Source organism: Euphorbia lathyris, chromosome 3 (genome assembly GCF_963576675.1).
Source record: "Euphorbia lathyris chromosome 3, ddEupLath1.1, whole genome shotgun sequence".
Classification (NCBI taxonomy): Eukaryota; Viridiplantae; Streptophyta; class Magnoliopsida; order Malpighiales; family Euphorbiaceae; genus Euphorbia; species Euphorbia lathyris.
In genome coordinates, this window is record NC_088912.1 from 25,672,244 (window position 1) to 25,696,618 (window position 24,375).

Genomic DNA, 24,375 nt, shown 5'->3' on the forward strand with positions numbered 1-24,375 from the left:
GCCTAATTTCCAACAGTTGGGACAAATTATGTGTCGGGAATGATAAGGGTGGGTTGGGGTTCAGAAATCTCCATGATTTTAATCCTGCTCTCTTAGGGAAACAGGGATGGAAGCTTCTTCAGAACCCTATGTCGCTTGTGAGCCGTTTATTCAAAGCTAAATATTATCCTCACACGTCTTTTTATCTTCTTGGTTGGGTAATAACCCAAGTTTAGTTTGGAGAAGTATTTGTTGTTCCTTGCATGTCATTAAAGATGAAGTAAGGTGGAGAATTGGGCGGGGTGATCAGATTTCCATTTGGAAAAATCCTTGGCTCATTAATGATGAGAAGAGAATGATCGAGTTAGCTTGTACGGAAGAGAATCAGCATGCAGTTGTGTCAGATCTCTTTATTCTAGGTACCCGTCTTTGGGATAGGGGAAAGATTGAGCGATGGTTCAACCTGGGGGAAAAGGAGTGTATTCTTAACATGGTGGTGCCGTTCATCAATAGAGATGATTCGATTCTATGGCATTTTAATTATAATGGATCCTATTCGGTAAAATCAGGATATAGGAGGTTAGCTTCTCTCCACTCGGGTACTGCACAACATTTAGGATGACAGAAGATTTGGAGGCTAGATATTCCACCTAAAATTCGTCTATTCTTGTGGCGGTTTTGTGTTAGAATTTTGCCTTTGCGGCTTCGTATGTCATATAGGCGAATTCTGGTCCCAATTGATTGTATGGTGTGTAAGGCTGACGTTGAGCATGGATGACATTTGTTTGCGGGATGTGAGTTTGCTAGAGCATGCTGGCAGAAGACGGGGCTTACGGGTCCAGGGGTCCAGGGGTCGAGTGAGAGTGGGTGAAGGATTGGGCTCTGGAAATGGTTAGGACAGCTTCCACAGATTTGGTGGTTAAGATAGTTGCTTTGCTTTGGGCTATTTGGGAAAATAGAAACATGACTCTTTGGAATTCCCAAGGTGAAGGCATTGAAGGGGTGGTTCGGCAGGCAAATGTGATGGTGGCGGAATGGCATGCGGCCAACACTAGAGTCGACAGGGAGGGGAGGAGACATGGTAGTGCGGTTGAGGGTCAATGGCAGAGGCCTCCAGTGGGATTTGCTAAGTGCAACGTAGATGCATCTTTGTTTGCAAACGAGGAGCGATATGGAGCATGAGCGGCCCTCAGAGATCATTCGGGTAAGTTTTTGGCTTGCTTTAGTAGTGTTGGGGCGGATGTTATTTCTATCCCTCTTGCTAAAGCTATTGTAATTAAGAGTGCTTTGGATTGGTGTGAGTCTAAGCACTTTAGTAATGTGATATTTGAGAGTGATGTGAAGGTTGTTACAGACAAAGTACTTGGTACTGCTTCAGATCGCTCAGAGGTGGGAATGTTAATTAATGATATGAGACAGTACTTAGACGTCCAGATTATTCTCTGACCTTCATCTCGAGATTAGCGAACGAAGCGGCTCATGCTATGACTAGGCATGCTCGGTCCAATGCTAGTTTCTTTAGTGATTTTTCTATTCTGATTTCTTGGTTTTTATAGTTTGTAATGAATCTTCTTTGATTTCTTAATACTTTTGGTTTAAAAAAAAACATTTGAAAACTTATAAGGATACAAATTTTATAAAGATGAAAGTTTGGGTTGCATTTGTAATTAACCCTTGTAAATTAATTGTGACACACTTGTGGGATTGTTCGTTTAGCTGAAGTAAATTTGGGGTCACATGTTCCCTTCCTCTTCCTCTGACCTCTGTTCTCTCTTGCTTCCCCTCCCCCATCCCCTCCTCTTCCAGTCCTCCTCCTACTCCTCCTATCCGAGTAAACAAGGAGCTCAATTACATCGCTTTCACAAGATTTCTGAATCACATAGCAGCTTTCCCCATCTCGGGGATGTTAATCAATGACCTCCGTTAACACGCTTCCATATTCTCCTTCCTCTTCTACTTCTACACACTACTTCTACTTCACCAAGTGGCTTCCGCCGCGAAACTCTTTCCCTGTTAAGCGACGCCGTTCTCGCGGTTCCCGAAGAAGCAGAACGACTAAGATATCGGAACTCAATCCTGCGAAGCGCTTGTTAGCTAATGATACCGATACCGATAACCATAATCTCAAATTAGTCCTAGACGTTAACCAAATATCATCTCTGACCTCCTCCAAGTTCAACCGAATCATTTCTTTAGCTGAAGATGCTTATTATGACTTGAAAACCCTAATATCATTCGACGAGAGCAATCGAATTGTATTTTCATGTCGGAAATCGACCTTGGAGTTTACTGGTGCTTTATTGCTTGGTGGATTTGTGTTAGTTTCAGCAATTAGGGTTTTAATTAATTTGTGGTCCGGGCTTACGAGTAGGTTAAGGGTTGCGAATCAGCAAGTTGTGGTTCGTAGGGACCGGAGTCTTGGAGGGAAAGAGGTCGTCGTGGCGAGAGCAGTTGAGGAGAGACACGATGTGAAGAGGAAAAGTCCTAGGTCTATGGACAATCCGCTGTCAACTCCGAGTTGGGCACTCGGGTCCGGGTTGAGCAAAGATGATTGGAGTAGTTATCGGGTAAGGAACCGTTCAAAGTTGCCAACATGGTGGCCGGTTTCGGTACCCGGCGATATAGACTTGTTGCCGGCGGATAAACAGGAGTACCAGAGGGAGGCCAACCGATTAATTCGAGGTTGGTGTCTTTTAGTGAATAATGATTGAGGCGATAAACCTTTTTGCCTTTTGGCATTCATATTTTAATTTGGTACTAGATTTAGCTCTCAAATATTTGTCTTGAGTGGCCAACTTGGTTAAACTTTGCTATTTCTTTTGTTTATCATCTGGGAAGGTAATGGGGCAATAACCTATGGAGCTTGTTGAACATATTGAAATTTTTATCAACATTTTAAAGAGAATATCTAGATTCAGGAGCTGAGTGTTCTGAATTTAATGAAAATATTAAGCTTTATTTGCATAAGTGAATTGCGATGGGAGAATTCTAGTGAAATGGAAGTTTGCTAGATTTCTTAAGTTACGAATTTACAGTATATTCGTTATAAGGACCAAGTTAAATTTTATTCCAAACTTAATATGCTTGCACAAGGAGCCCCAAATCATTTTTTGGGACAAACTTCACCCCAAATTTAGACATTGGTGACCAAAGTTTGCCTTAAGTTTTATATACTGGACCTATGTTGCACGGACGCAGACACGGAAGCGGATACGGGAAAAGTTATTTCTAAAACATAACCTTCATAAAATAGCCTACGGACACGAAATGGACACATACACTAAATGGACACACACACGAAATGCAGAAACGCTACTAACTAGAAAAGTGTCCGTGCAACATAGTACTGGACAAATAGCCTCTGGGCTTGTGATGCATCATGTTTTCTACAAGACATTAGCATCAAATCCCTTCTCAAAATAAATTGCATAAGAAAAACTCAACGAAACATAGATTAAATGAGTCTGGGTAAGATCATTTCTTTTACCTTTTTATGATGATTTTTGTGTTGACTTCTTCCTTGATAATGTGTTGATTATGGAAAATGCAATACACCTATGAGTCAAACGGTTTATTAATCCAAGTGTGCCAAGCGAAGTTTTAGCTGGAAGTTGCAAGAAAAAAAAGATTTGTTTTTTTTTTTGTCCAAATGCCAAGTTTGTGGTGGAATTTTTTGCTTTATCCATTCATTGTTTGGCGGCATCAAATTCTGAAATTAAATCAAAACGGTTGGTATGGCACGGATCAACTTAACATTTTTTTAGTGATTACTGGTATTACATTATAGTTGGTGATATATGCTCATTCTTGAGTAGCTTTCCTTACAGGCCTTGTTTATTTCATTTGATAATTGGCATGAAATATATACATTGTGATTGCAGTTATTTTGAATGAATGTAGTTTTGTCCATGAGTATTGCAATGTAACTTTATTTCTTTTGATTTTGTGCCTATGCCTTGTAGTCATGTATATGAGGTAGTTATACTTGTATCTGATTGCTGAAATTTTCATTATTGTAGGTAAAAGATGCACCTTTCTAAAGTTGCAATGCTTATTTATCATTTTTATGCTATCTGCAACTTATCTACTTGATTTCCAGCAATCACGGACTATAGAACAAGCGGAAAGGATGTTACAGAGCATGACATAATTCAAGTCAGTGCTGTTTGACCCTTTTCACTGTCTCACCAATGTATTAATTTTGCAAAGCCATGATTGACAACTTTTTCAGATCCGTGCATTCTCTTCATCAATAACTGCAATATGCTTATTGTTATTTACACTTTCGCTCTCCTATCACTATAAAAAGGTGAAGGCTTTTGTTTTCATTAAATATATGGGGATATATAACCTTTATATCTATGCAGTTCTTCAATGTTCAAAGCATATATCACCCTTGAAAACCCTGTTTACTTTCTAATTTTAGTTAAAAAAAAAAATCTTAAGTCTATTTAAATGCCTTCCTGATTTGAAAATTAGTCTTAAGTAAAATTTGGTTAGAGTTTCCTGTCAGAGTCCAGACTGATGTTTTTGACAACCTTTTCTGGTACTGTATCTTGATCTGAGTTTAGATTTTGTTCATTGAATTGAAACTAATATCTGGTGTTGCTAATGCTGAAGGAATTGCTCTTCTTATAGTGGTCTCACACATCCTTTTTCCTGCATATTACTACATGTGCTTCCCTTTATTATTTGGGATGGTTATTTAATGATTCCTGTAAAGGAACTTCCTACATTGAAGCAAATGCATCAACATAAGGTGTAGTGTTAAACTAGGGGAGATTCAGGATGAAATTTTAGAATTTGTTTAAATTTAGTCGTTCTAATATGGAGCTATGATATTTTGATTGTATTAGCTAATTCTCAATATGCGAGGGACTTTTTCTTTTTCTCTATGGGTGAGCAGTTGCGTCGAATATGCAGGACATCTGGAGTGCAGGTCTCATTTGACACCACAAATACACGGGATTCTTTTTACCGTGCATCTGTTGACTATGTTTTAAGTTCATGCAGCAGGTCTGCAGCCTTGAACTAATCAAGCCAATTTTATTAGTTGTTGATTGATTCTATAGTTTACTAGTGATTGTTCTTCTTACCATCGTATCATGCTTTGCAAGCCTGCAGTTCTCCTAGTTACTCCACCTCTGTTCAGATTGATGGTGAAGATCCTCAGCGGTTTGTGGCTGGGCTATCCGAAAACATTGGGCTTGAGAATGTTGGTGCGGCAAGAATGGTGTCTGCAGCAGTTGCTGCCCGAACACGTTCATGTTTCTTACAAGCGTGGGTAATATTTCTTTCTAGTTCATGATCTTATTCATAGTCATATATGAAGTTCGAACTACCTTTTGGATAAATGATGATAGTACTTACTGATGTCAGTATACAATTGACTCTCATTCGACTGTGCTGCACAAACTCGAGCCTTGAGTTCTTTGTTTCTGATGTTACATGGCTCCTACTCCATTTTGAGTGAAATCTAATCTTTCATTTTTGGGTTAGTTATTCGATGCAACTGAATGTAACTTGAATTCTATTTGTAGTTTGACAATGGTGAATGAAATTGATAAAACAAAATGAAATTTTGTATGTTTGTTTGTTCAATTGTCTCACAGTAGTTTCTTACCAAACGTCTGCCAACCTTCTTAAGAATGCAAAAGAAATGAAACTAATGTTTATTTTTTCCTTAAATTTTCCGGCTTTGAATCTTTTGTTAAGTAGATGTTTAACTGCTTTCTGCTGGGTGCAGGCTTTGGAAGTCCAAGGTAAACATTATGAAGCAGAGCTAGAACTATCAAAGTTATGCCTTGTTCTCCGAGCATTTCCTCCCGAAGAATCATCAGTAAGTTCTTGAGTTTCTTGAGTGCTTTTGTCCATTTAAAAATTATTTTCTTCTATATTATTCATAAACAGCAACACATTGTGAGGCTTCAATTTAATGGAGGATCTTGATGATGGCTAAACCCTTTAAAACAAAGATGTGATGTGATGACACCTCCAGGCCAGGTTCCTTTTGTTTATCACGCCATGGTGCTAGAAGGACGGGGAATGTTGTAATCTGTATTATATCTGGTTGACACTGTATGACATCTTTCAACATCAAAACAAAAAAAAAAAAAACTAGAGCAAACATCACATCTTTGTAAATATCAGTTTTGCTAGTGGCATTTCCTTGTTATTTTATGCTCCGATGGATTCAATTCTGCAATATGTTTTCATGATAATTGCCTTTCCCTTTTTGGAGCTCTGAGTATTGGGCAGCGTCAAAATTGTTTCGGTTGTTCATGATCTGATCTGATGTGATTCATGTTTTGTCTTTGGCAGCCTGAAATGGAGATGGTTGCTCGGGGACTTGGAAAAAACTTGAAGGTGGAGCAGAGGGAACTGTTAATGAATATGTTTATTTCAGTTTGCAGTGAAGACAGTCATAGAAGTGCAGCAGACGCACTTGGTTTGGTTAGTCTATTTTTCATGCTTCTGCTGAATTTATTTCCAATTGAATGCTTCATGACAGTGCCCCTTGTTAGTAGAAACGAAAATGAGGTGTTCGATATTTGTTAAATAAACGATGGGCAGGTTTTGGAGCTTGCTTTTAACCTTCTTGCCAATAAAATGCAAAAACCATACTGTTTCCACATTATCCCAAGAAGGAATTAATTTTTTAAGCAACAATTTCTTTGGTTTATTTTGGCTTTAATACATCAGGGTCCTTGTACTTTGCCAAATAATCCGATTGACCCCTGAACTTTAGAGATGTTTGATTAGTCCCTGAATTTGCTTGCAAGTCAGTCCTACGTGGCAGAGCGAATTTCATTTTCATTTTCATCATCTTTTTTATCAAGCAACTTGCTAATTTGGCACTCTCATTTTCATTGTAGATACCCTTAACAAGAGGACTCAGTGAGGAAGAGGATATCAAGATTACTGGTACTCAATAATTACATACTTTTACCTTTTGATTATTAGACATGTAGGTGATGATGCAGTTTAAGAACTGACATTCTAGATAGATAGATTGATTGATTGGCTAATAACCAATGGTTCAGTTAACCTACTGTGTTTCTTTACTTTTCTAAAGAAAATAAATGTGAAACGCAGTCTGTTTTACTATTAAGTTTTTGATGTAGAATTTACTTGCTTTAATAGTTCTCTACTAAACAATATGATAAAGTTGATTTCTAAATGTTACAAATAATAAAAATTAGAGTTAATTAAAGCACTGTTGATCTTGACCTATTTAAAATTTTAGTCTATTATTTGGTAACATTTGTCCTATTTTCTATCCAAAATGTTGGTATCTAGTCTTTGGCTTATTATTTGTTAACATTTTTTTCCTTACCTATTAATATTAGTGAAATCTTAATCAACGTGAATGGTAATTTAACAGTTACGTTAAGTTTGTAATAGTTGTCTTAAGTTTTTGGGGATAAGATTTTTGTTAGGTAGGTTAAAGTTTTAATCGAACTGTTATTTTACCATCTACGTTGGTTAGGATTTCTATTTCGTCAATTTTGATAGGTTCGGGGCAAGCAAGTGTTACTAAATAATAATTGACAGGTCAGGGGCAGGCAAGTGTTATCAAATAATAAGTTAAATTAGAGGGTAAACTAACATTTTGAATAATTCAGACGCAAAGAGCAATATTTTGAATAGTTATGTTTTAAGCCTAAAAATTAAGTAAATCATTTATTTATATATTGTTTTTCTTTCTATTGTATTAGTCTGTGGATGTGTTTAAATAATTTTGTAACGATGAAAGGTCCTAATGATTAGGGTATTGTTTGATAAAATTAGACTTAAAGTACTATTTGGTCTCTCATCTATTCAAAAATTAAATTTAGTCTCTGATTTATTATTTGGTCACATTTAACTCCTCATCTAAATACAATGTTGTTGATTCTATAGAGGATAACACGAAAATTGAAACACTTTGATATCAATTTGCCTTTATGATCCAATATCAATAACATTAAAGAAATTTCTTGTTGTTTATGTAATGAGACATTTAATTTGACATTTTTCCATCCAAATTATTGAGTTTGTGTATGATTGAATGCAATTTTTAGAACACAACCACTGATTTTGGGCAATTTCACATCATGTGAAAGTGCAAGAAATTGTAAGAAATTGTATGAAAGTGAATAGGGTAACTTTTGTATTTTAAGCAATGTCGGATCTTTTTACATGAATTTATTCCAAAATAACATTTCATACATATGGCAAGGATTATGTAGAAGATCTAATTGAAACACTTTTATATTGACTTGCTTCTATGATCCAAGATAAATAACATTGACCAAATTTCTTCTTGTTTATGTAATGACACATTTAGTTGGACATTTTTCCATCAAAATTATTGAGTTTGTGTATGACTGAATGCATTTTGTGGAACACAATTCACAGATTTTGGACAATTTTACATCAAGTGGAAGTATAAGAAATTGCATAAAAGTAAATAGGGTAACTATTGTATTTTAACTATGTTGACTCTTTTCTTTTTACATGAATTCTTTCCAAGATAAATAGGACAAGGAATATGTAAAAGACTTAAGCACAATGTAGTTGATTCTATAGAGGATAACACCCAAATTGAAACATTTTTATATAAACTTGCCTTTATGACCAAGATCAATAACATTGAATAAATTTCTTGTTGTTTATGCAATGTCATATTTAATTGGACATTTTTCCATCAAAATTATTGAGTCTATGTACGATTGAATGCAATTTTTGGAACACAATCCACTAATTTTGGGCAATTTTACATCATGTGGAAGTATAAGAAATTGTATGAAAGTGAAAGGATAACTCTTGTATTTTTTTTTTTTTTTTTGTCTATGTGGGCTCTTTTTTACATGAATACATTCCAAGATAACATTTCGTACATATGACCAGGAATGTATAGAAATTACAACGTAGTTTTTTTTTTTTATAAAAAATTTGCACACAATGCTCTTACATTAAAGAAGAAAGAAAAATCCCTCCAGATCCGGATGTGATTCGAACCCATGACCTTCCTAGTCATAGGTAAGCTCTCAACCACTAGGCTAAGAGCTTCACCACAAAAGTATAATGTAGTTGATTCTATAACCAGCAGACTATATTCAGACTTATGAATCATTCAATCAAAATACGCAAATAGAGTAATTAAAGAACTCGTAAAAAGAGAAATGAAACTGAATAGAAATTTATATTAATGATGATAGAAAATATTACAAGCTTACAACCAATTCAAAATCGAGAGAGATCTCACTAGTTAACAAGAGTAAAAGGGGAAAATATCGCTTTTTGAAACTTGTCGATTCGAGCAGTCGTCGTTCCGAACTGGAGGTGGTATTCAGATGTATCTCAAAGTGATAAGAAATTTACAAAATAACTGTGGATGTCTTGGAATGAATATCTAAGGTCTTTAAACAGTAAAAATCAAATCCTCTACTACCCAATTCAAACATTTACAACAACTAAAATATCTCAAGGAAGATCGAATTCAAACGTAGGAGAACGAGTCAACGGGACAGTCCGAGTGGCCACCTCATCGAGCTTGCCTTATGTTAGGATGAAGAGCCAACCTGTGGACCAGCTTGTCGAGCAACATGTTCTCATTCCTAGTAACGAGATACACGGTCTATAAAGATTAAGGAGAGGGAGATAAAATTTGGTGATGATTTCCACTATTAGGTGTGTTGCAATCGGGAAAGGTGTTTTCCCGAGAACAATTTTGGGATGGGGTACTTGCATTGCGAGTGGAATTATGCATATCACCAGAATTAGGAGTAGCATGGGTTTCTTGAACAGGTGAAGTCACATTGTGGGTTTCTTGAACAGGTGAAGTCACATTGTGGAAATTGTTTGCTTCGTTTGAATGTGTTTTTTTTAAAATTTTTTTTTGCAGACAATGCGCTTATTAAAGAAGAAAGAAAAATTACCACCAGACCCTGATGTGATTAGAATCCATGACCTCCCTTGTCATAGGTAAGCTCTCAACCACTAGGCTAAGAGCTTCACCACTCATTTGAATGTGTTTGAAACTCCATACTTGCATAAATTTAACAAGTAAAGTTTATTGTTGTGCAGTGAAGTCACTTTGAACCGGCCTACTTCTACTCCCGCATGTTATTATTTTATTCTCTTATATTAGTTTTGTTAACTTTTTTATTCTCTTATATTATAATTTTTTTTACCTGACCTTCAGGGATCTCAAAATGACCGTCTAATTTAGACGAGTCTAATAGTATAAAATTTTTCGAAAAACGAGATTAGAAAGATCGGGAAAATGTATTTTAAAGAAAAAAAATAAAATAATTTTCTCTATCCTCTCTTTTCTTTTATTTACAAAATTGTCACATTGCCCTTTTCAATTATCATCAAAACTATGTAGTTTTGTTATGTCCTACTGGATCTCACTCATATATATATATATATATATATATATATATATATAGGGGAGGGATCAAGTGAGAACCCTCCCCTAGGTGAGAACTCACCCAAAACTACGTAGTTTTGAGTAGAGAATTTTAAAAAAATGCTGCTGTTACATAGGGGATTCAAACCTGGCACCCCTTAATTGCACTTCACATTGCTTACCACTAAGCCATTTGTTTTCCTTGTGTATATTGTCACGCGCTGTTTAATATACCAGTGCCTTTTAGCTTCTATTGTTTAATATTTGACGCATGCACTTATTAATATCGATTAAATATGCAAAATAATGAATTATTAATAGAAAAAAAATAAATTTGCATAATATGAATTATTAATAGAAAAAAATGCATATAATAATGAATTACTAATAGAAAAAAATCCAAGAATATGCTCTAATTTCTTATTTATTTTATTCCTTTATATTTTTGTAATTTATGTTATATAAGAAAATATATTTTTTAAAACATACGTTAGAACATATATTTTAACTTTTAAAACACGAACTATGAAGTTTAGAACGTACAGCATATTTTTTAGAACATACGTTATGTTTTTTTAGAACATGCGTTATGTTTTTTCGAACATGAGTTATAAATTATATTATAGAACAAATGAAAAAACGATCCAGATATCTACTGATTTTTTTAGAACATTATACTTAATTTTTGAAACACAAACTATATATTTTTTAAAACAAACGTTAGAACATATATTTTAACTTTTAAAACACGAACTATGAAGTTTAGAACGTACGACATATTTTTTAGAACATGCGTTATGTTTTTTTAGAACATGCGTTATGTTTTTTCGAACATGAGTTATAAATTATATTATAGAACAAATGAAAAAACGATTCAGATATTTACCGATTTTTTTAGAACATTATACTTAATTTTTGGAACAGAAACTATATATTTTTTTAAAACAAACTTTAGAACATATATGTTAACTTTTAAAACACGAACTATGAAGTTTAGAACGTACGACATATTTTTTAGAACATACGTTATGTTTTTTAGAACATGTGTTATGTTTTTTAGAACATTTGTTATGTTTTTTCGAACATGAGTTATAAATTATATTATAGAACAAAGAAAAAACGATCGAGATATCTACTAATTTTTTGGAACATTATACTTAATTTTTGAAACACAAAATATAAACTTTAGAACATACATTATGTTTTTTAGAACATACGGTATGTTATTTAGAATACGTGTTATAAATTATATTATAGAACAAATGCAAAAATGGTACATATATTTATTATTTTTTTAAAACACTATATTTAATTTTTAGAACACAAATTATAAAGTTTAAAACATATGTAACAATATTTAGAACATCGTCCTTAACATTTTAAAATATAAATTACAAAAATATAAAGGAATTAAATAAATAAGAAATTAGTGTATGTTATTGGATTTTTTTTTTAATAATAATAATGCACATTTCTTTTTTTTTATTAATAATTTATTATTATGCATATTTAATCGATATTAATAAGTGCATGCATCAAATATTAAACAATAGAAGCTAAAAGGAACTGGTATATTAAACAGCGCGTGACAATATACATAAAGAAGGCAATTGGCTCAGTGGTAAACAGTGTGAAGTGTAGTTAAGGAGTGCCAGGTTCGAATCCCCCCTATGCAGTAGCGTTTTTTTAAATTTTTTTACCCAAAACTACGTAGTTTTGGGTGGTCCTCACCTAAGGTGAGTTCTCACCTAGAAAAGGGTTCTCACAAGAGCCCTCTCTTATATATATATATATATATATATATATAATGATACATTTTCTACATAAATAATTATAATTATAGTAAATGATGATAAATCATATATATATATTCATATAATGATAAATTATATATAAATAATGTTAAATTATAAATTATATATAAATAATTATAATTATAATAAATAATAATAAACTACTGAACGGAATGTTATTGAACTGAACTGAAATTAATGATATTGAAATTAAGTGACAAAGAACCAGGTTTTACTCAATTTATTCCTATATAAAATTGCATTTGTTTGCAATTTTCTTAGCTATATCATAAATATTTTTTTGGTTATTAGATTTTTCTTATAGTTTGTCTGGTTTTTTGGTTCGAGACTCTTCGAACACTCTTTAGATGGATCATCTCTCAACTAAAGCTTTCTGCATAGTCTTGGATTCGAACTCAAAATCTAGTTTAAACAACTTGAAACCATTAACCACTCAAACCAATTTTAATTAGTTTTTTAGTAATTAGATTTGATTAACCGATTTTTACTTGTTAAAACACTTTTTTTTAATAGTTATTTTTCTAATTATAGAACTAACATTAAAGTATTAGAACTAACATTAAAGTAGATTGCTTCAAGAAAAAAACATTAAGGGTCTGTTTAGTATGCCGTAATGCAATGTAATGTAATCAAGGTCGTAATGTAATCAAAGTTATAATGGAATGGAATGGAATGGAATGGTAATTCCATTACCATGTTTGGTTGACAATCATGATGTAATGTAATGATCATTACAATATTTATATTTTCCTAATTCAATGTAATCGTAAAATTTTATTTACATAATTAAAATCGAAGAAAAACATGAAAAGCACGAAAAATGTGAAAAATCGAATCGAAATCAAATACAAAATTAGATTAACCGAAGTATATAGTTTTCGTTTTTTCTTGTTTTTTTTACATTTTTCTCGTTTCTTTTAATTTCCATTTTCAACAATTTTCACCGTTTTTTTAATTTTCATTTTGCAACATTTTTCACCGTTTTTCTATTTTCTCTTTTTTTCCGGTTTTTCATTTTTCGTATTTTTTCGGTTTTTCGCATTTTTTTTCATTTTTCTCGTTTTCAATTTTCATGTTTTTCTACTTTTTGAGACGTGAGTAGGGGTGTGCATCGGTTCGGTTTAAACCGCATACCGAACCGAGTGAATTCGGTTTTTCGATTCGATTTTTTAACAATTCGGTTCGCCATCGGTTTTAATTTTAAATGTATTTCGGTATTCGGTTCAGTTTGATAGAAAATGTAAAAAAAACCGAACCACACCGAATTACACATATTTTACATTTATATATATATATATATATATATATATATATATATATTACAAGTTTAGTTTTTTTTATTGTTGAGATAATAATCCAATATAGATATATTTTGGAAATATTTCAATTTTGTTGTTGTTGAGGTAAATTTAATGAGAAAATATAGTGAATTTTATTTGTTATTTGTTATTTTTAACTTAATTCGGTTTGTTCGGTTTAAACCGAACTGAACCGCATATTTCGGTTCAGTTTTAATTCGATTTTACCTATTATCCGGTTCGGTGTCGGTTTGAATTATTTTGATCATTTTGGTATTCGTTTTTTTATTCGGTTCGGTTCGGTTCGGTTTTGTACCGATGCACGCCCCTAGACGTGAGATTTGAGAAATGAGAGGTTAGATGACAATATAATGAGAATTCAAGTCATTTTTCTATGTAGGGGATTACAAGATTTCTTCAACAAAATTTAACTCAAGGTTTTCTCATTCCATTACAATGAAATTGTAATATGCAACCAAACATGGTAATAAGCCTTCAATGTAATGACCATTCCATTACGAAGCTCATTACGTCTTACCAAACGGCACCTAAAGGTATATGAAATGAGTAATATATATTATCCAATTTAATATGTAACGGAAAGTTTAATATATCCCATTGAACCATCAAGACCTAAATTTATTATTATTATTGTTATTATTATTTATTTTAATTTTTGAAAAATTAAGTGTTTATGATGGTTTTTTTTAATTAAATAAAAAGCTTTTGGAACAAGTTAATAATGAAAACGAAAGCGCAATTGAGTTCCCAAACTCAGCCTTGTATTGGCCGAATTCCGTCATTTCACCAATTACCTGGAACCGAACCGCGTATTTTCTCAGTTCTCAGTCACATCTATTATCTAACAATACTATATAACAAAAGAAAATTCGTTTTCCTTGCAATTCAAGAACAACAATCTGAATTTCACTACTCGCTTTCGACCTCAAATCCTCCTTCTCTCATTCTCCTCCGATTCACTTCTGTTTGGTTGCTGAGAAAACAGACAAGCGAAAATTAGCCCCAAGTATAATAATTCGTCATCCTTTTATTCTACTGTGTTTTCTGCTATAATTTGATAACAGTTTATGTTAATCGTTTTGATTCAGTCCTCATATTTGCAGATCGTTTCAGAAGTCTTTCGATCAAAGACCTTGAGTTTTCGTTTCTCCTAATTTTGTCCTCAGCTTAAACCGCTTGTAAGATCTAATTGCTTTTTTGTTCAAACCTAACTTCAAACTTTCGTTTTTGATTAATCATCAATTTGATGGTTTTTTGTTATTATATATAAATATACTTCGTTGTTGTTGTTCTGATGCAGTAAACGTGATAAAGTGATTAACTCAGCATAAAGATGGTTTCCTTTGAAATGAATGATCGCAAGAGTAAGTCGATTTGTATATTAAGTTTTTTTTTTGAGATGATTGTAGTTGTTTTGATGCAATTGAAGAGAGGCCAAATGATCGTGCATTAGAGGATTCTGATTTAAATATTGTTCATGGTAGAATAATAGTTTGGAGTTTTACACTTCTGGTTGTCGCTAGTTTGAGAAGTAATTTTGTTTCATACATTTCACATCCAAGCAATTTTTTTATTTTTTTTTTTTCGCTGGACGGTGTCTTTACGACTATATAAACAAGGAACTGAATATACACTTACTTGAGTTCAACAGTGGGACTTTGAAATATAAAGCTGGAGAGCATTTCCTTTTATAGGGGAGAAACAAAGAGAGAGATGTAGTAGTAATATGAAAAATTCTTGTGAAAACATATTTATGAAGAAACTATATTCTCATTTAGGAATTTAGATATGTTCTATTATTTGCTCTTGTTATCTTTTATTGGTTTCTGTATGAGAAGTAACAAATTACTTGAATTTCTAATGCCCGATGAGGGATAAGGGCCAGGAATTAAATGATGTTGAGTCGTGTGATGAATAGCATCTTAAGAACCTATATATGAGAGGGGATTGGCATTTTCATTGCAAGTTTTAGCATCTGTGGATGCTTGATTGTGATTTTTCCAGGAAAGGAAAAGAATAATATTTTGGCAGCCATCTCCTTTGTTGTGGTTTAGTAGTTTTCTTACATAGCCTGATTGCATTTTTATAACATGAATTTTAGAATTCGTTGTAATTCTTATGTCCCAAAAATTTTAGTTATGTAAAGGTCCACTTGATCCAAGGTAGTCATTAGCTAAAATTTTAGGACTCATATATTGTCTTGTGATATCATTTGGACACAATTAATAAAAATAATTTACTCTATAGTATGTCTTTGGATTGGTGTATATCAAACTCATTTTGTCTAGCCTTTAAGGCTCTTGAATTCTGGCTTATTACTTTTTGTCAACTCTTGTTATTGGTGACACGTGTGTTGTGCTCCGAACAGAAATTTGCTTATGAACAGGCAAAAGAGCATATGGGTTGTTGGGTCTATTCTATTTGTCATTACTCATTACTTGCTAATTCTTACACCTGATTTTTGCATTTGTGAGATAAAACAGAGATTGGGCTAGGATTGACTGGATTTGGCATATTTTTCTCATTCCTGGGTATTGTTTTCTTCTTTGACAAGGGATTACTTGCCATGGGAAATGTAAGTATTCTGCTTAGAAATCCTGAAGTATCATTATACACTTTCTTTCTGTGTGATATTTCATTTGATGCTCGTCTTCTTTTTTTTCTGTCGTATTTATTCAGATCCTATTCATCTCCGGAGTGAGTCTAACTATTGGGCCAAAGTCTACCATGCAGTTTTTTATGAAACCCCAAAATTTTAAGGTGCATTTTTGTTATCTTAGCTTGTTCTCTTTATAAAATCTTTAGGTTTCTTGTGCATTCTGCAAAAAAGTGCAAGCATTTTATACATGCTTGACAATTTTTCTGGTCATACAGGGAACTATATCATTTGGTGTTGGCTTCTTCTTCGTTGTCATAGGATGGCCAGTTCTTGGCATGATTTTGGAATCATATGGGTTCATTGTACTCTTCAGGTCAATAGCATTCTCATTTAAACAATTCCATATTGATAAAATTTAATTCACGCTGTTAAAGATGCTGATGATTATTATGTGCAGTGGCTTCTGGCCAACTTTGGCAGTCTTTCTTCAGAGGATACCATTTCTTGGCTGGGTGTTTCAACAACCATTTGTCAGATCGGTATGTTAGCTTTGCAACTGAAAACATTGTTCTTTAGTGGTATAAAATCTGTCTCTTTATTTCCTGAGGAACTATTTTCGTGCTAGTTGGAGCTTCTACACAATTTGAGTCCAGAGATCGCAGGGTAGATGGAAATGTAATTAACAAATTTTAGGGACGAAATAGGGAAACTTATCTGTCCTTCATGGTGTCCCTTGTTATAAACTTCTGGCTGGAAACAAAATATGAACTAATAGCATGATAACATATCAAGGCAATTAGATGTCCTACCATTGTAGAATGTCCCCAACTAATAATTAGACAATAACATACTCTGCTCTCATCATATTATATATGTTGACTTCCACATTCGCCATATCAAAATGGGTGAATAATCACACAGTTTAGTCCGAAATGTCACATAAAAAAGGCATTATAAAGACATAAACTTCTAATAAGTCAGCCAACTGCCTACATTGAAAGATAGAGGTTGTCTCTTGGCATTTTGGAAAGTTGTTCTGCTGCTATCCAGCATATTAGATGCAGGGAGTAACCTTTGCTGATAATGACGTGGTGCTTGAGTAGTAATATTTTTTGATTGTGTGCACCTACAATTGTTCAAAGGTTGCACATCAGGCACTTCCAAACTCTATTTGGCAACTTTCTGGTGCCTCACTTCCTTAAATCTGTCTCTCTCTCTCTCTCTCTCTCTCTCTACATATATATATATATAGAGAGAGAAAGAGATGCTTACATCAAGTTATCAAACAATAACCAACCTTCCACCTGCCAATTTTTGGATTATATTAGAGCAATATCATAGCATGGAATGGATTGAGTTCATCAAATGCCTTGGTTTCTTCTGGAAGGTTTTGTTTATATTCATATGGCTCGTCATGTGAGTACATAAAATTGTAGTACGCATGATCTTTCCTAGCCATAAAAATTGGTAGATGCTTGAATGGAGTTCATTACATCAATTTTACTAAAATACGGTAGCATCTGTGTGATTGCTATTGCGAATGAAGTGTGCTGTGGAAAACACAATGTTTGCTTTATTTCCATGTCTAAATTCTCGCATCTCATTTCAAGGCTGAAACTGAAATCAGTACTCATTTTCATGAAATTGTGCAGTTCATGGATCGTTATAGAAGCAGAAGAGTTCCTGTCTAAATTCCGAATCTAAGTGCTGAAAGTGATCTTTGAATAGCACGTGTTGAAATATTCGGGTTTAGTGATGGGTGGCTTTGCAGTTCTAGACTGAAGAGAAGTGCAACCGAGCTGCGGATAGATCCGCATCTAACTCCTTGTAAAAAAAGAAAAATTCGTAGATCTTCTTTTTTCTTCTGCAGTGTAGGAGCCTATATTCATTTGATGTCGAGCTTTGTCGATATTAGAGAAAAAGAAAAAAAGAAAAAAAATGGTTTCTTCATCCCTCTTTTCGATTCTTTTATTTTTTCTATTATTGTCATTTCATGATATAGATAATGAAAGGGATTGATTTGATTCTGACTTGCAAGCTGTTTAATCTTTCTTTGCCATTATGCATTTCTGCATCTGCTGAATGGAATATTTTTTTAATGCAAGCTGGATTTCTTATTTTTGAAGACTAGAAGTTACAGTGAAAATAGAATGAAATTTATTATTTGTATTCGAGATGCACAGCTAAAATAATAATCCATCCGCTACTTTATAGTTGTCTTTTTTTTTTCTTCTTTTCTTGTTTTGCTAGAATTTTAGTAATAATTAGCTTCAGATTTTTTAATATAAAAAAAAACCCTTTTAATTTAGGATATTGAGTGATTAAGATTAAATTAAATAATGTAAAGTTCATTAAAAGTATAAAACCGATAAATTTTGTTCAAAAAGGACATAATAAGCAGGGAGATAGTTGAACTAATGGATTTGTAAGAATATCACAGTTGACAATTTTCTTTATTGGATAGTTTTTCTGTTTATTGATTTTTCAAAATCAAAACGCCCAGTTGAAAACAATTAATCAAGGAATCATCTGGCAATTTTAGTGTTCTTTTTAGTGGCATATTTCGTATTTCATCAATAGAGAACAGAGACGCTACTAATTGAAATGTCAATTTTACATGATTCCTATACGGCCTAGGAGAAGATGAGCAATTTAAGAAACACGCAATAAGTAGCATCCATAATTCATTTAAAAAGAATTACTTCCAAGTAGGTGCAAAATACTTAACTCATAAAATTGCGAACAACGAGTGAAAAACATTCTAATTTTAGGGTTGAATGCATCAGGTGCCCCCAACTTAGCCCAAAACACTAATTGACTCATGAACTTTAAGGATGCATCACTAACCACCTAAAAAAGGACATTTGGACAACTTGTAAAGCATATCAATTTAACTAAGTTCAGTGAGTTAATAAGACATTTTAAGCAAGTCCATGAGATTAATAAGTTACTTCGAGTAAATTCAAGTGACTAACGAAACATCTCTAAAGTTCAAGAAACCAATCATTTTTTTGGAGCAAGTTCATATTCATGAGTCTTTGATTGAAAAATAAACTGTAGAATTTCTAGTCATCAATCAACCATTCCAAGGTAACTCTTTTGAATCTTAAGCCTACCAGACCTTCTGACTGAAGATATATCTGAAGCTTCTGCAAGCTTTTTATCCTGTTTAGTAGAGGATTTCATTGCACGAACAACTTCTGCAGAAATGTTTTTATCGGCTGCTGGTGTTGATAGCTCAGAACTAGAATCACCTGCTATTTCTTTTACTGGTTTGTTTCTCAAATGTTTGGAGTTGACTGAAAGCTTCGGTGTAAGATTTTCTTCCTTGCTTCCAGGATTCTTTGAGCTATCCCTACTTCGAGTTAGAACACCCCTACTTTGGGTGAGTACTTCTGTTTCCATATCTTTTGCATCCAAGACGGTGGCATCATCATCATCATTGTTGTACATCTGATCAGCCCTCGCCCTTTTACGACTCCTCGTGGTTTTATCCACTTCGAATTTGGCTGGCTCTTGAGAATGTTGAAATGCATTGTTCGCAACTTTCCCCATGATATGGTCACAAACAGAGGTCTCAGAACATTCAGACATATGCAAAACAAAGTCATGTATCCTTGTTGCTGGGAGATTATCGAACGATAATGGCAAGGACGAATTTGCTTTGGTGCCTGAAGAGAAGCTAGAATAGCTGGATTTTTCAGTTGAGACACCTCTTTTAGCAGAAACTTCATCATTGCATTGAGTAATACGCCTACTTCGAGTTAGAACACCTCTACTTTGGGTGAGTACTTCTGTTTCCATATCTTTTGCGTCGAAGATGGTGGCATCGTCATTGTTGTACACCTGATCAGCCTTCGCCCTTTTACGACTCCTTGTGGTTTCATCCGCTTCGAATTTGGCTGGCTCTTGAGAATGTTGAAACGCATTGCTCGCAACTTTCCCCATGATATGGTCATAAACAGAGTTCTCAGAACATTCAGACATATGCAAAACAAGGTCATGTATCCTTGTCGCTGGGAGATTATCGAACGATAATGGCAGGGAAGAATTTGCTTTGGTGCCTGAAGAGAAGCTAGAATTGCTGGATTTTTTGGTTGAGACACATCTTTTAGCAGATTCTTCATCATTACACTGAGTAATACACTCCTCCCAATCATATGGAAACCCAAGATGGAAAAGATTGCAAACCTGTCAAGACCAATGATTGTATCCTCACTCAACAAAAAATGATAAAGAAAAAAAGACGAGGCTTAGCACAAGTTGATAGAATATCGTGCCTGTCAACCACAGAACTTGAAATGCTAGGAGAGGTTAGTCAGTCATATGCTTTTCTATTATCTTTATGCCAAGCATATCAACTTCTGTAGTTCTGTATACATGTTGCTTCTCTACATGTAATGAATGTTTTATATCATTTAAAAGATTGCATCCTTCCTCTGGTTCGAGGTGCCCCGGGTACCATACCAAAAGCTCACGACCAGTCATTTCACCAAGGAAGAATCCTAAGTCTCATTCCTAGTTGAAATTGGACTTTCTTCCACCTGCGCAGCTCCAGTGGAAGTGTTTTTTCAGTCCCTATCTATTTCCTTGTTAAAATTAAGTATCTTTTTGTGCACTATGATAGACAATGTGATAATAGGAATAAAGGGAAAAGAGGGTATTAAAGGACACGTGATTAATGGGAGTTGGATACAGAAAAGAGAGAGTTTAGTTAGTATACATAAATGTTCTGTGAGAAGGAAAGGGTCATTAAGAGCATCTCCAACAGAATCTTAAATTGGCTCTTAAGTTAAAATTTGAGGAGGGAGAATGAAAATTCATCTCCAACAGCCTCCTAGTGGCTCCTCAAATCACTAAGAGCCTCTCCATCCTCTCTATTAATAGAGAGCCTCTCTCCACCTCTTAGTGCCTCCTAAGTTTATTTTTTATTAATAATTTATTATTGATGTGTCTCTCTCCTCACACTATTGGTAATGTAACAATAAAGAATAATTTTAATAATAAAATAATAAATAAGGAGCGAGGGGGCGTTTGGTTTGGGGTCTTTAGGAATGGGAATGGGAATGGGAGGGTTTCATTCCCTTTGTTCTTGTTTGTTTACAAAAAAAATACCCATTCCCTTTACCCACTTTAGGTTAAGCCATTACCTCATGCCCTCTAGGGAATTGGATTCCCTTTACCCCCATTCCCTTTCCTAAACATATCCAAACACATAGGGGAATTAATGGTTATTCCTTTCCTTTCCTTTAGTTTTCCTTTCTTGATTCCTTTTCCCTTACCCCTTGTGAACCAAACGCCCCCTGAATATAAGGAGCATTGTTGGAGATGATATATCTTAGCCACTCTTAAATCACTAAGAGTCAATTATTTATATTATTTATAGAGAGCTCACTAAGAGTCTCTTGGAGATGCTCTAAGAATTCTGTTAGGAATGTTTTCGGCTTGTTAAGCTTGGGCAGTAGGCTTTTACCTCTCTACTGATTTTCTATTGTTGTTTGGCTATTCCTTTGTTCTGTATTTTCCTGTTTTGGCTGCATTTTCAATCCATTAATATACAAAACTTTCTCTATCACTCTGCAATTCTATCTCTATGTATTGTGTTTGAATTGAGTTTCATAAATTGGTATGACTTGCAAGATAATACTGAAATCAAAGCAAGTAGCTGGGGTGAAGATATCACAGATAAGAATGATAACATACCAAAAAAGGGAAACCATTTTGAAGCATTTGGGACCTATTTATGAAGCCACTAATTGTAACTATGATGCCATCTATGGTTTCAAGAGTGGTGGTGTCAATTCTCCTGGATATTGGCGCAGAGTAAAAGACTCTTGCTCCCAATCTCCTGTGCAAGAGAAAGTACAATTAGAGTTCAACAGGTTCTTTACAATCTTGAAGATTAACCTCACAAAAGATTCAGCACCTTGCAAATTATTCAAATGATGTTATCGAGTTCAGGTTATACAGGCAAAAGAAAAACATCTTGAGACTTCTAATCATTCTGATTTTAGTGGATTTAGCTCCTGATCTTTCATTTCAATACATAGAATCCTGATCTTTTATTTTTTGTCACATTAACAAAGTTTTATTTCGAACTGTAACTGAATCAGATGTTTGCCTTAAAAAAACATGGTAAGGATGCAAAATCAAATCAAGGTCTATGACACGAAATTGGAAGCAGAAATCGATTACTCAAAAGCAATCGATTCAGCCCTAATTTGCTGAAAATGGGGAAAAAGGCATATCATTTGCAACTCTTCAACTTCAACAATTCAATTAGAAGCATGAAAGCAGTTGAGGGTTAAAAGAAATCATACTCTCTGGAAGCAAAGCCTGCAACAGAAATCTGCTTACTCTGGTTCTTAACTAGCCACCAATCGTGCAATAATACCTGCGCATAGAAAAAACAACAAAAACGAAGGATCATGACGATTGATTAGAGCATCCACGGACGGAGAAGAACAAGAAGAGGAAGGCGTTACACACTGATTTCAGAGATAAGGAAGAGGCAGGAATTAAAACGTTCCGGTCAGATTGAGGATGACGAGAAGAAGCGGGTGTGGGATTTTTGCTGTCGCCCGCTGTCTCCGCCATTTTCTCTCTTTAGGCGGGAATCCTTTGCATTAGGTGCTCTATTGGATTATTCATTGTGCTCTAATGGTATAAAGGGCAAAAATAACATATTTTGGGCAGCTATGAGCAATTTTAGGAGTTAAATGCCTCAATAGTCACTAAACTGAATTTTACTGAATTTTTATGATATTTATTTTTGAATTTTGTTTCGATTAAGTAACTCCACGATCACAAGATATTGGAAAAGTGACGTGGTTATTACATCAGTAATCACCAATTTTCACCACTTATTGGAACGATACGTAGCTTCTACTTATATCACACGCAGCTACCATCTAGGTGACCAAAACGACACGTGTCAACTAAGGTGGAAGCCACATGTCGTTTTGGTTTGCTAGGTGGCAACCACGTGTGATTTCGATCAACTATTGAATAGCACTGACGTGGAAGTCACATAATATTTTCTGGTGTCTTTTGCTTTTGAAGTTGTCGGAATGACTTTATTGAGAAAAAAATTTAAACTTAAATGATTTTATTAAAACAAATTAAAATTGAGCATTTTGAAACAATCATAAAAGTTCAATTACTAGTAGTGTATTTAATACGCAATTTTACTTAAGGTTGGCGACCGCTACATGTTTCGAGCGTACTCGGTGCTATCCGTTTTTAATGGGACTACCTAACACTCTATATAAAAGGGTTCGAAACGAGAACGAAATTAAAAAAAAAAATACTTATAAGAGCATCTCCAATGCAAGATGCTTGGAATCGTGGTGTCTTGCATAACAAAGATTGTTTAAATGATTATGACAATAGTGCCAATTCTTGACGCATTTTTGGCGCTCTTACTCTTTTTTTTGATATAAGAAATGATTTAGTTGCCGGTTATTGGTAGAGTTTTATTAAAATATTCATTATTAAAATAAATTACATATAAAATAATGATTTGTGGAATCATAATGATAATTTTAGAGGTTCTTACTATTGAGACCATTTAAAAAAAAAAAAATGATATGTTAAGTTTTGAAGACTTTAAAAGGTGCTTGCATTGGAGATGCTTTAAGGAGTGTCGAATGCGAATGTAACATATGTTATTGAATTGTATATTATATTATTATTTAGAACTATAAAAATCACAAAAATGACATTACCCCGTTGTCATCTCTAATTTTACCTCTAACATCATATAGTACAATTATACCTTTAATATTTACAAATTAAACTAATTTTACTCTTAACTACAATTATAATCTATGCAGTTCAAAATCTCGTTATTTTCACTTTGCCTGTGTGAGTCATGTTATCACTCTTCAGTAGCATATTAAAGACATATGTACACATGCGATTTAAAAAAAAAAATTAAAAAGAAACCTTGCATGTAGATGTGTTTTTAATCTGGTATAGAACATAAGATAAATTTTTTCATTTCATGTGTATAAATGTCTTTAATCTGTTACTAATGATAATTAGATGTATCGAATGCTCCGTTAATAATGATTGAAATATGATCCAACTTTTAAATGTTATGGATCGCGGAGTCAGAAACCACACTTTGGAAAGTTAATTTTAGCATTAAAGTTGGAATTTTCCAAAGTCTAATCCGTTATGTTATTAAAAAAAATGTTTTGTCCTTAGAGCAATCCAAAACTGTCCTTTTATGTATTAGAGACAAGAAAAAAAAAATCCAAC

At 33.8% G+C, this 24,375-nt stretch overlaps 3 protein-coding genes across 5 annotated transcripts; 2 read left to right on the forward strand and 1 right to left on the reverse strand.

Moving 5' to 3' along the window:
• Positions 1-1,686: 1,686 nt before the first annotated feature.
• Positions 1,687-7,219, forward strand: LOC136223010 (uncharacterized). 2 transcript variants are annotated; one of them, XM_066010777.1, is made up of 8 exons: positions 1,687-2,661; positions 4,079-4,134; positions 4,211-4,288; positions 4,886-4,995; positions 5,104-5,263; positions 5,726-5,818; positions 6,301-6,432; positions 6,855-7,219. In XM_066010777.1, exons 1-8 carry the CDS (start codon positions 1,893-1,895, stop codon positions 6,912-6,914), a joined length of 1,458 nt encoding a protein of 485 aa, XP_065866849.1. In that variant the 5' UTR covers positions 1,687-1,892; the 3' UTR covers positions 6,915-7,219. The 2 variants fall into 2 exon arrangements, with proteins under 2 accessions (XP_065866849.1, XP_065866850.1); XM_066010778.1 differs by lacking the exon at positions 4,211-4,288 and having other exon boundaries at positions 1,688-2,661.
• Positions 7,220-14,269: 7,050 nt separating this feature from the next.
• Positions 14,270-18,137, forward strand: LOC136223343 (vesicle transport protein GOT1-like). Of its 2 annotated transcripts, none has more exons than XM_066011275.1 (8): positions 14,270-14,517; positions 14,600-14,689; positions 14,812-14,875; positions 15,995-16,086; positions 16,191-16,271; positions 16,386-16,483; positions 16,568-16,649; positions 17,763-18,137. In XM_066011275.1, the coding sequence occupies exons 3-8, from the start codon at positions 14,845-14,847 to the stop codon at positions 17,799-17,801; spliced, it is 423 nt and encodes a 140-aa protein (XP_065867347.1). In that variant the 5' UTR covers positions 14,270-14,517; positions 14,600-14,689; positions 14,812-14,844; the 3' UTR covers positions 17,802-18,137. The 2 variants fall into 2 exon arrangements, with proteins under 2 accessions (XP_065867347.1, XP_065867346.1); XM_066011274.1 differs by having other exon boundaries at positions 14,615-14,689.
• A 958-nt stretch (positions 18,138-19,095) lies between these two features.
• LOC136224667 (kinetochore-associated protein KNL-2 homolog) lies at positions 19,096-22,871 on the reverse strand. Its single transcript, XM_066013073.1, has 4 exons — positions 22,600-22,871; positions 22,431-22,504; positions 21,814-21,958; positions 19,096-20,301 (listed from the first exon to the last, which is right to left on the reverse strand). The coding sequence occupies exons 1-4, from the start codon at positions 22,705-22,707 to the stop codon at positions 19,183-19,185; spliced, it is 1,446 nt and encodes a 481-aa protein (XP_065869145.1). The 5' UTR covers positions 22,708-22,871; the 3' UTR covers positions 19,096-19,182.
• Positions 22,872-24,375: the final 1,504 nt, after the last annotated feature.

Coding starts and splice junctions, on each gene's coding strand:
- LOC136223010 (XM_066010777.1), top strand. CDS start 1,893: ATGACCTCCGTTAACACGCTTCCATATTCTCCTTCCTCTTCTACTTCT. Junction 4,289..4,885: donor TCTCCTATCACTATAAAAAG/GTGAAGGCTTTT, acceptor ATGGGTGAGCAG/TTGCGTCGAATATGCAGGAC. Junction 4,996..5,103: donor GTTTTAAGTTCATGCAGCAG/GTCTGCAGCCTT, acceptor GCAAGCCTGCAG/TTCTCCTAGTTACTCCACCT.
- LOC136223343 (XM_066011275.1), top strand. CDS start 14,845: ATGGTTTCCTTTGAAATGAATGATCGCAAGA. Junction 16,272..16,385: donor TGAAACCCCAAAATTTTAAG/GTGCATTTTTGT, acceptor CTGGTCATACAG/GGAACTATATCATTTGGTGT. Junction 16,484..16,567: donor GGGTTCATTGTACTCTTCAG/GTCAATAGCATT, acceptor TATTATGTGCAG/TGGCTTCTGGCCAACTTTGG.
- LOC136224667 (XM_066013073.1), bottom strand. CDS start 22,707: ATGGCGGAGACAGCGGGCGACAGCAAAAATCCCACACCCGCTTCTTCT. Junction 22,505..22,599: donor CTTCCTTATCTCTGAAATCA/GTGTGTAACGCC, acceptor TTCTATGCGCAG/GTATTATTGCACGATTGGTG. Junction 20,302..21,813: donor AAAATGGTTTCCCTTTTTTG/GTATGTTATCAT, acceptor TGGTCTTGACAG/GTTTGCAATCTTTTCCATCT.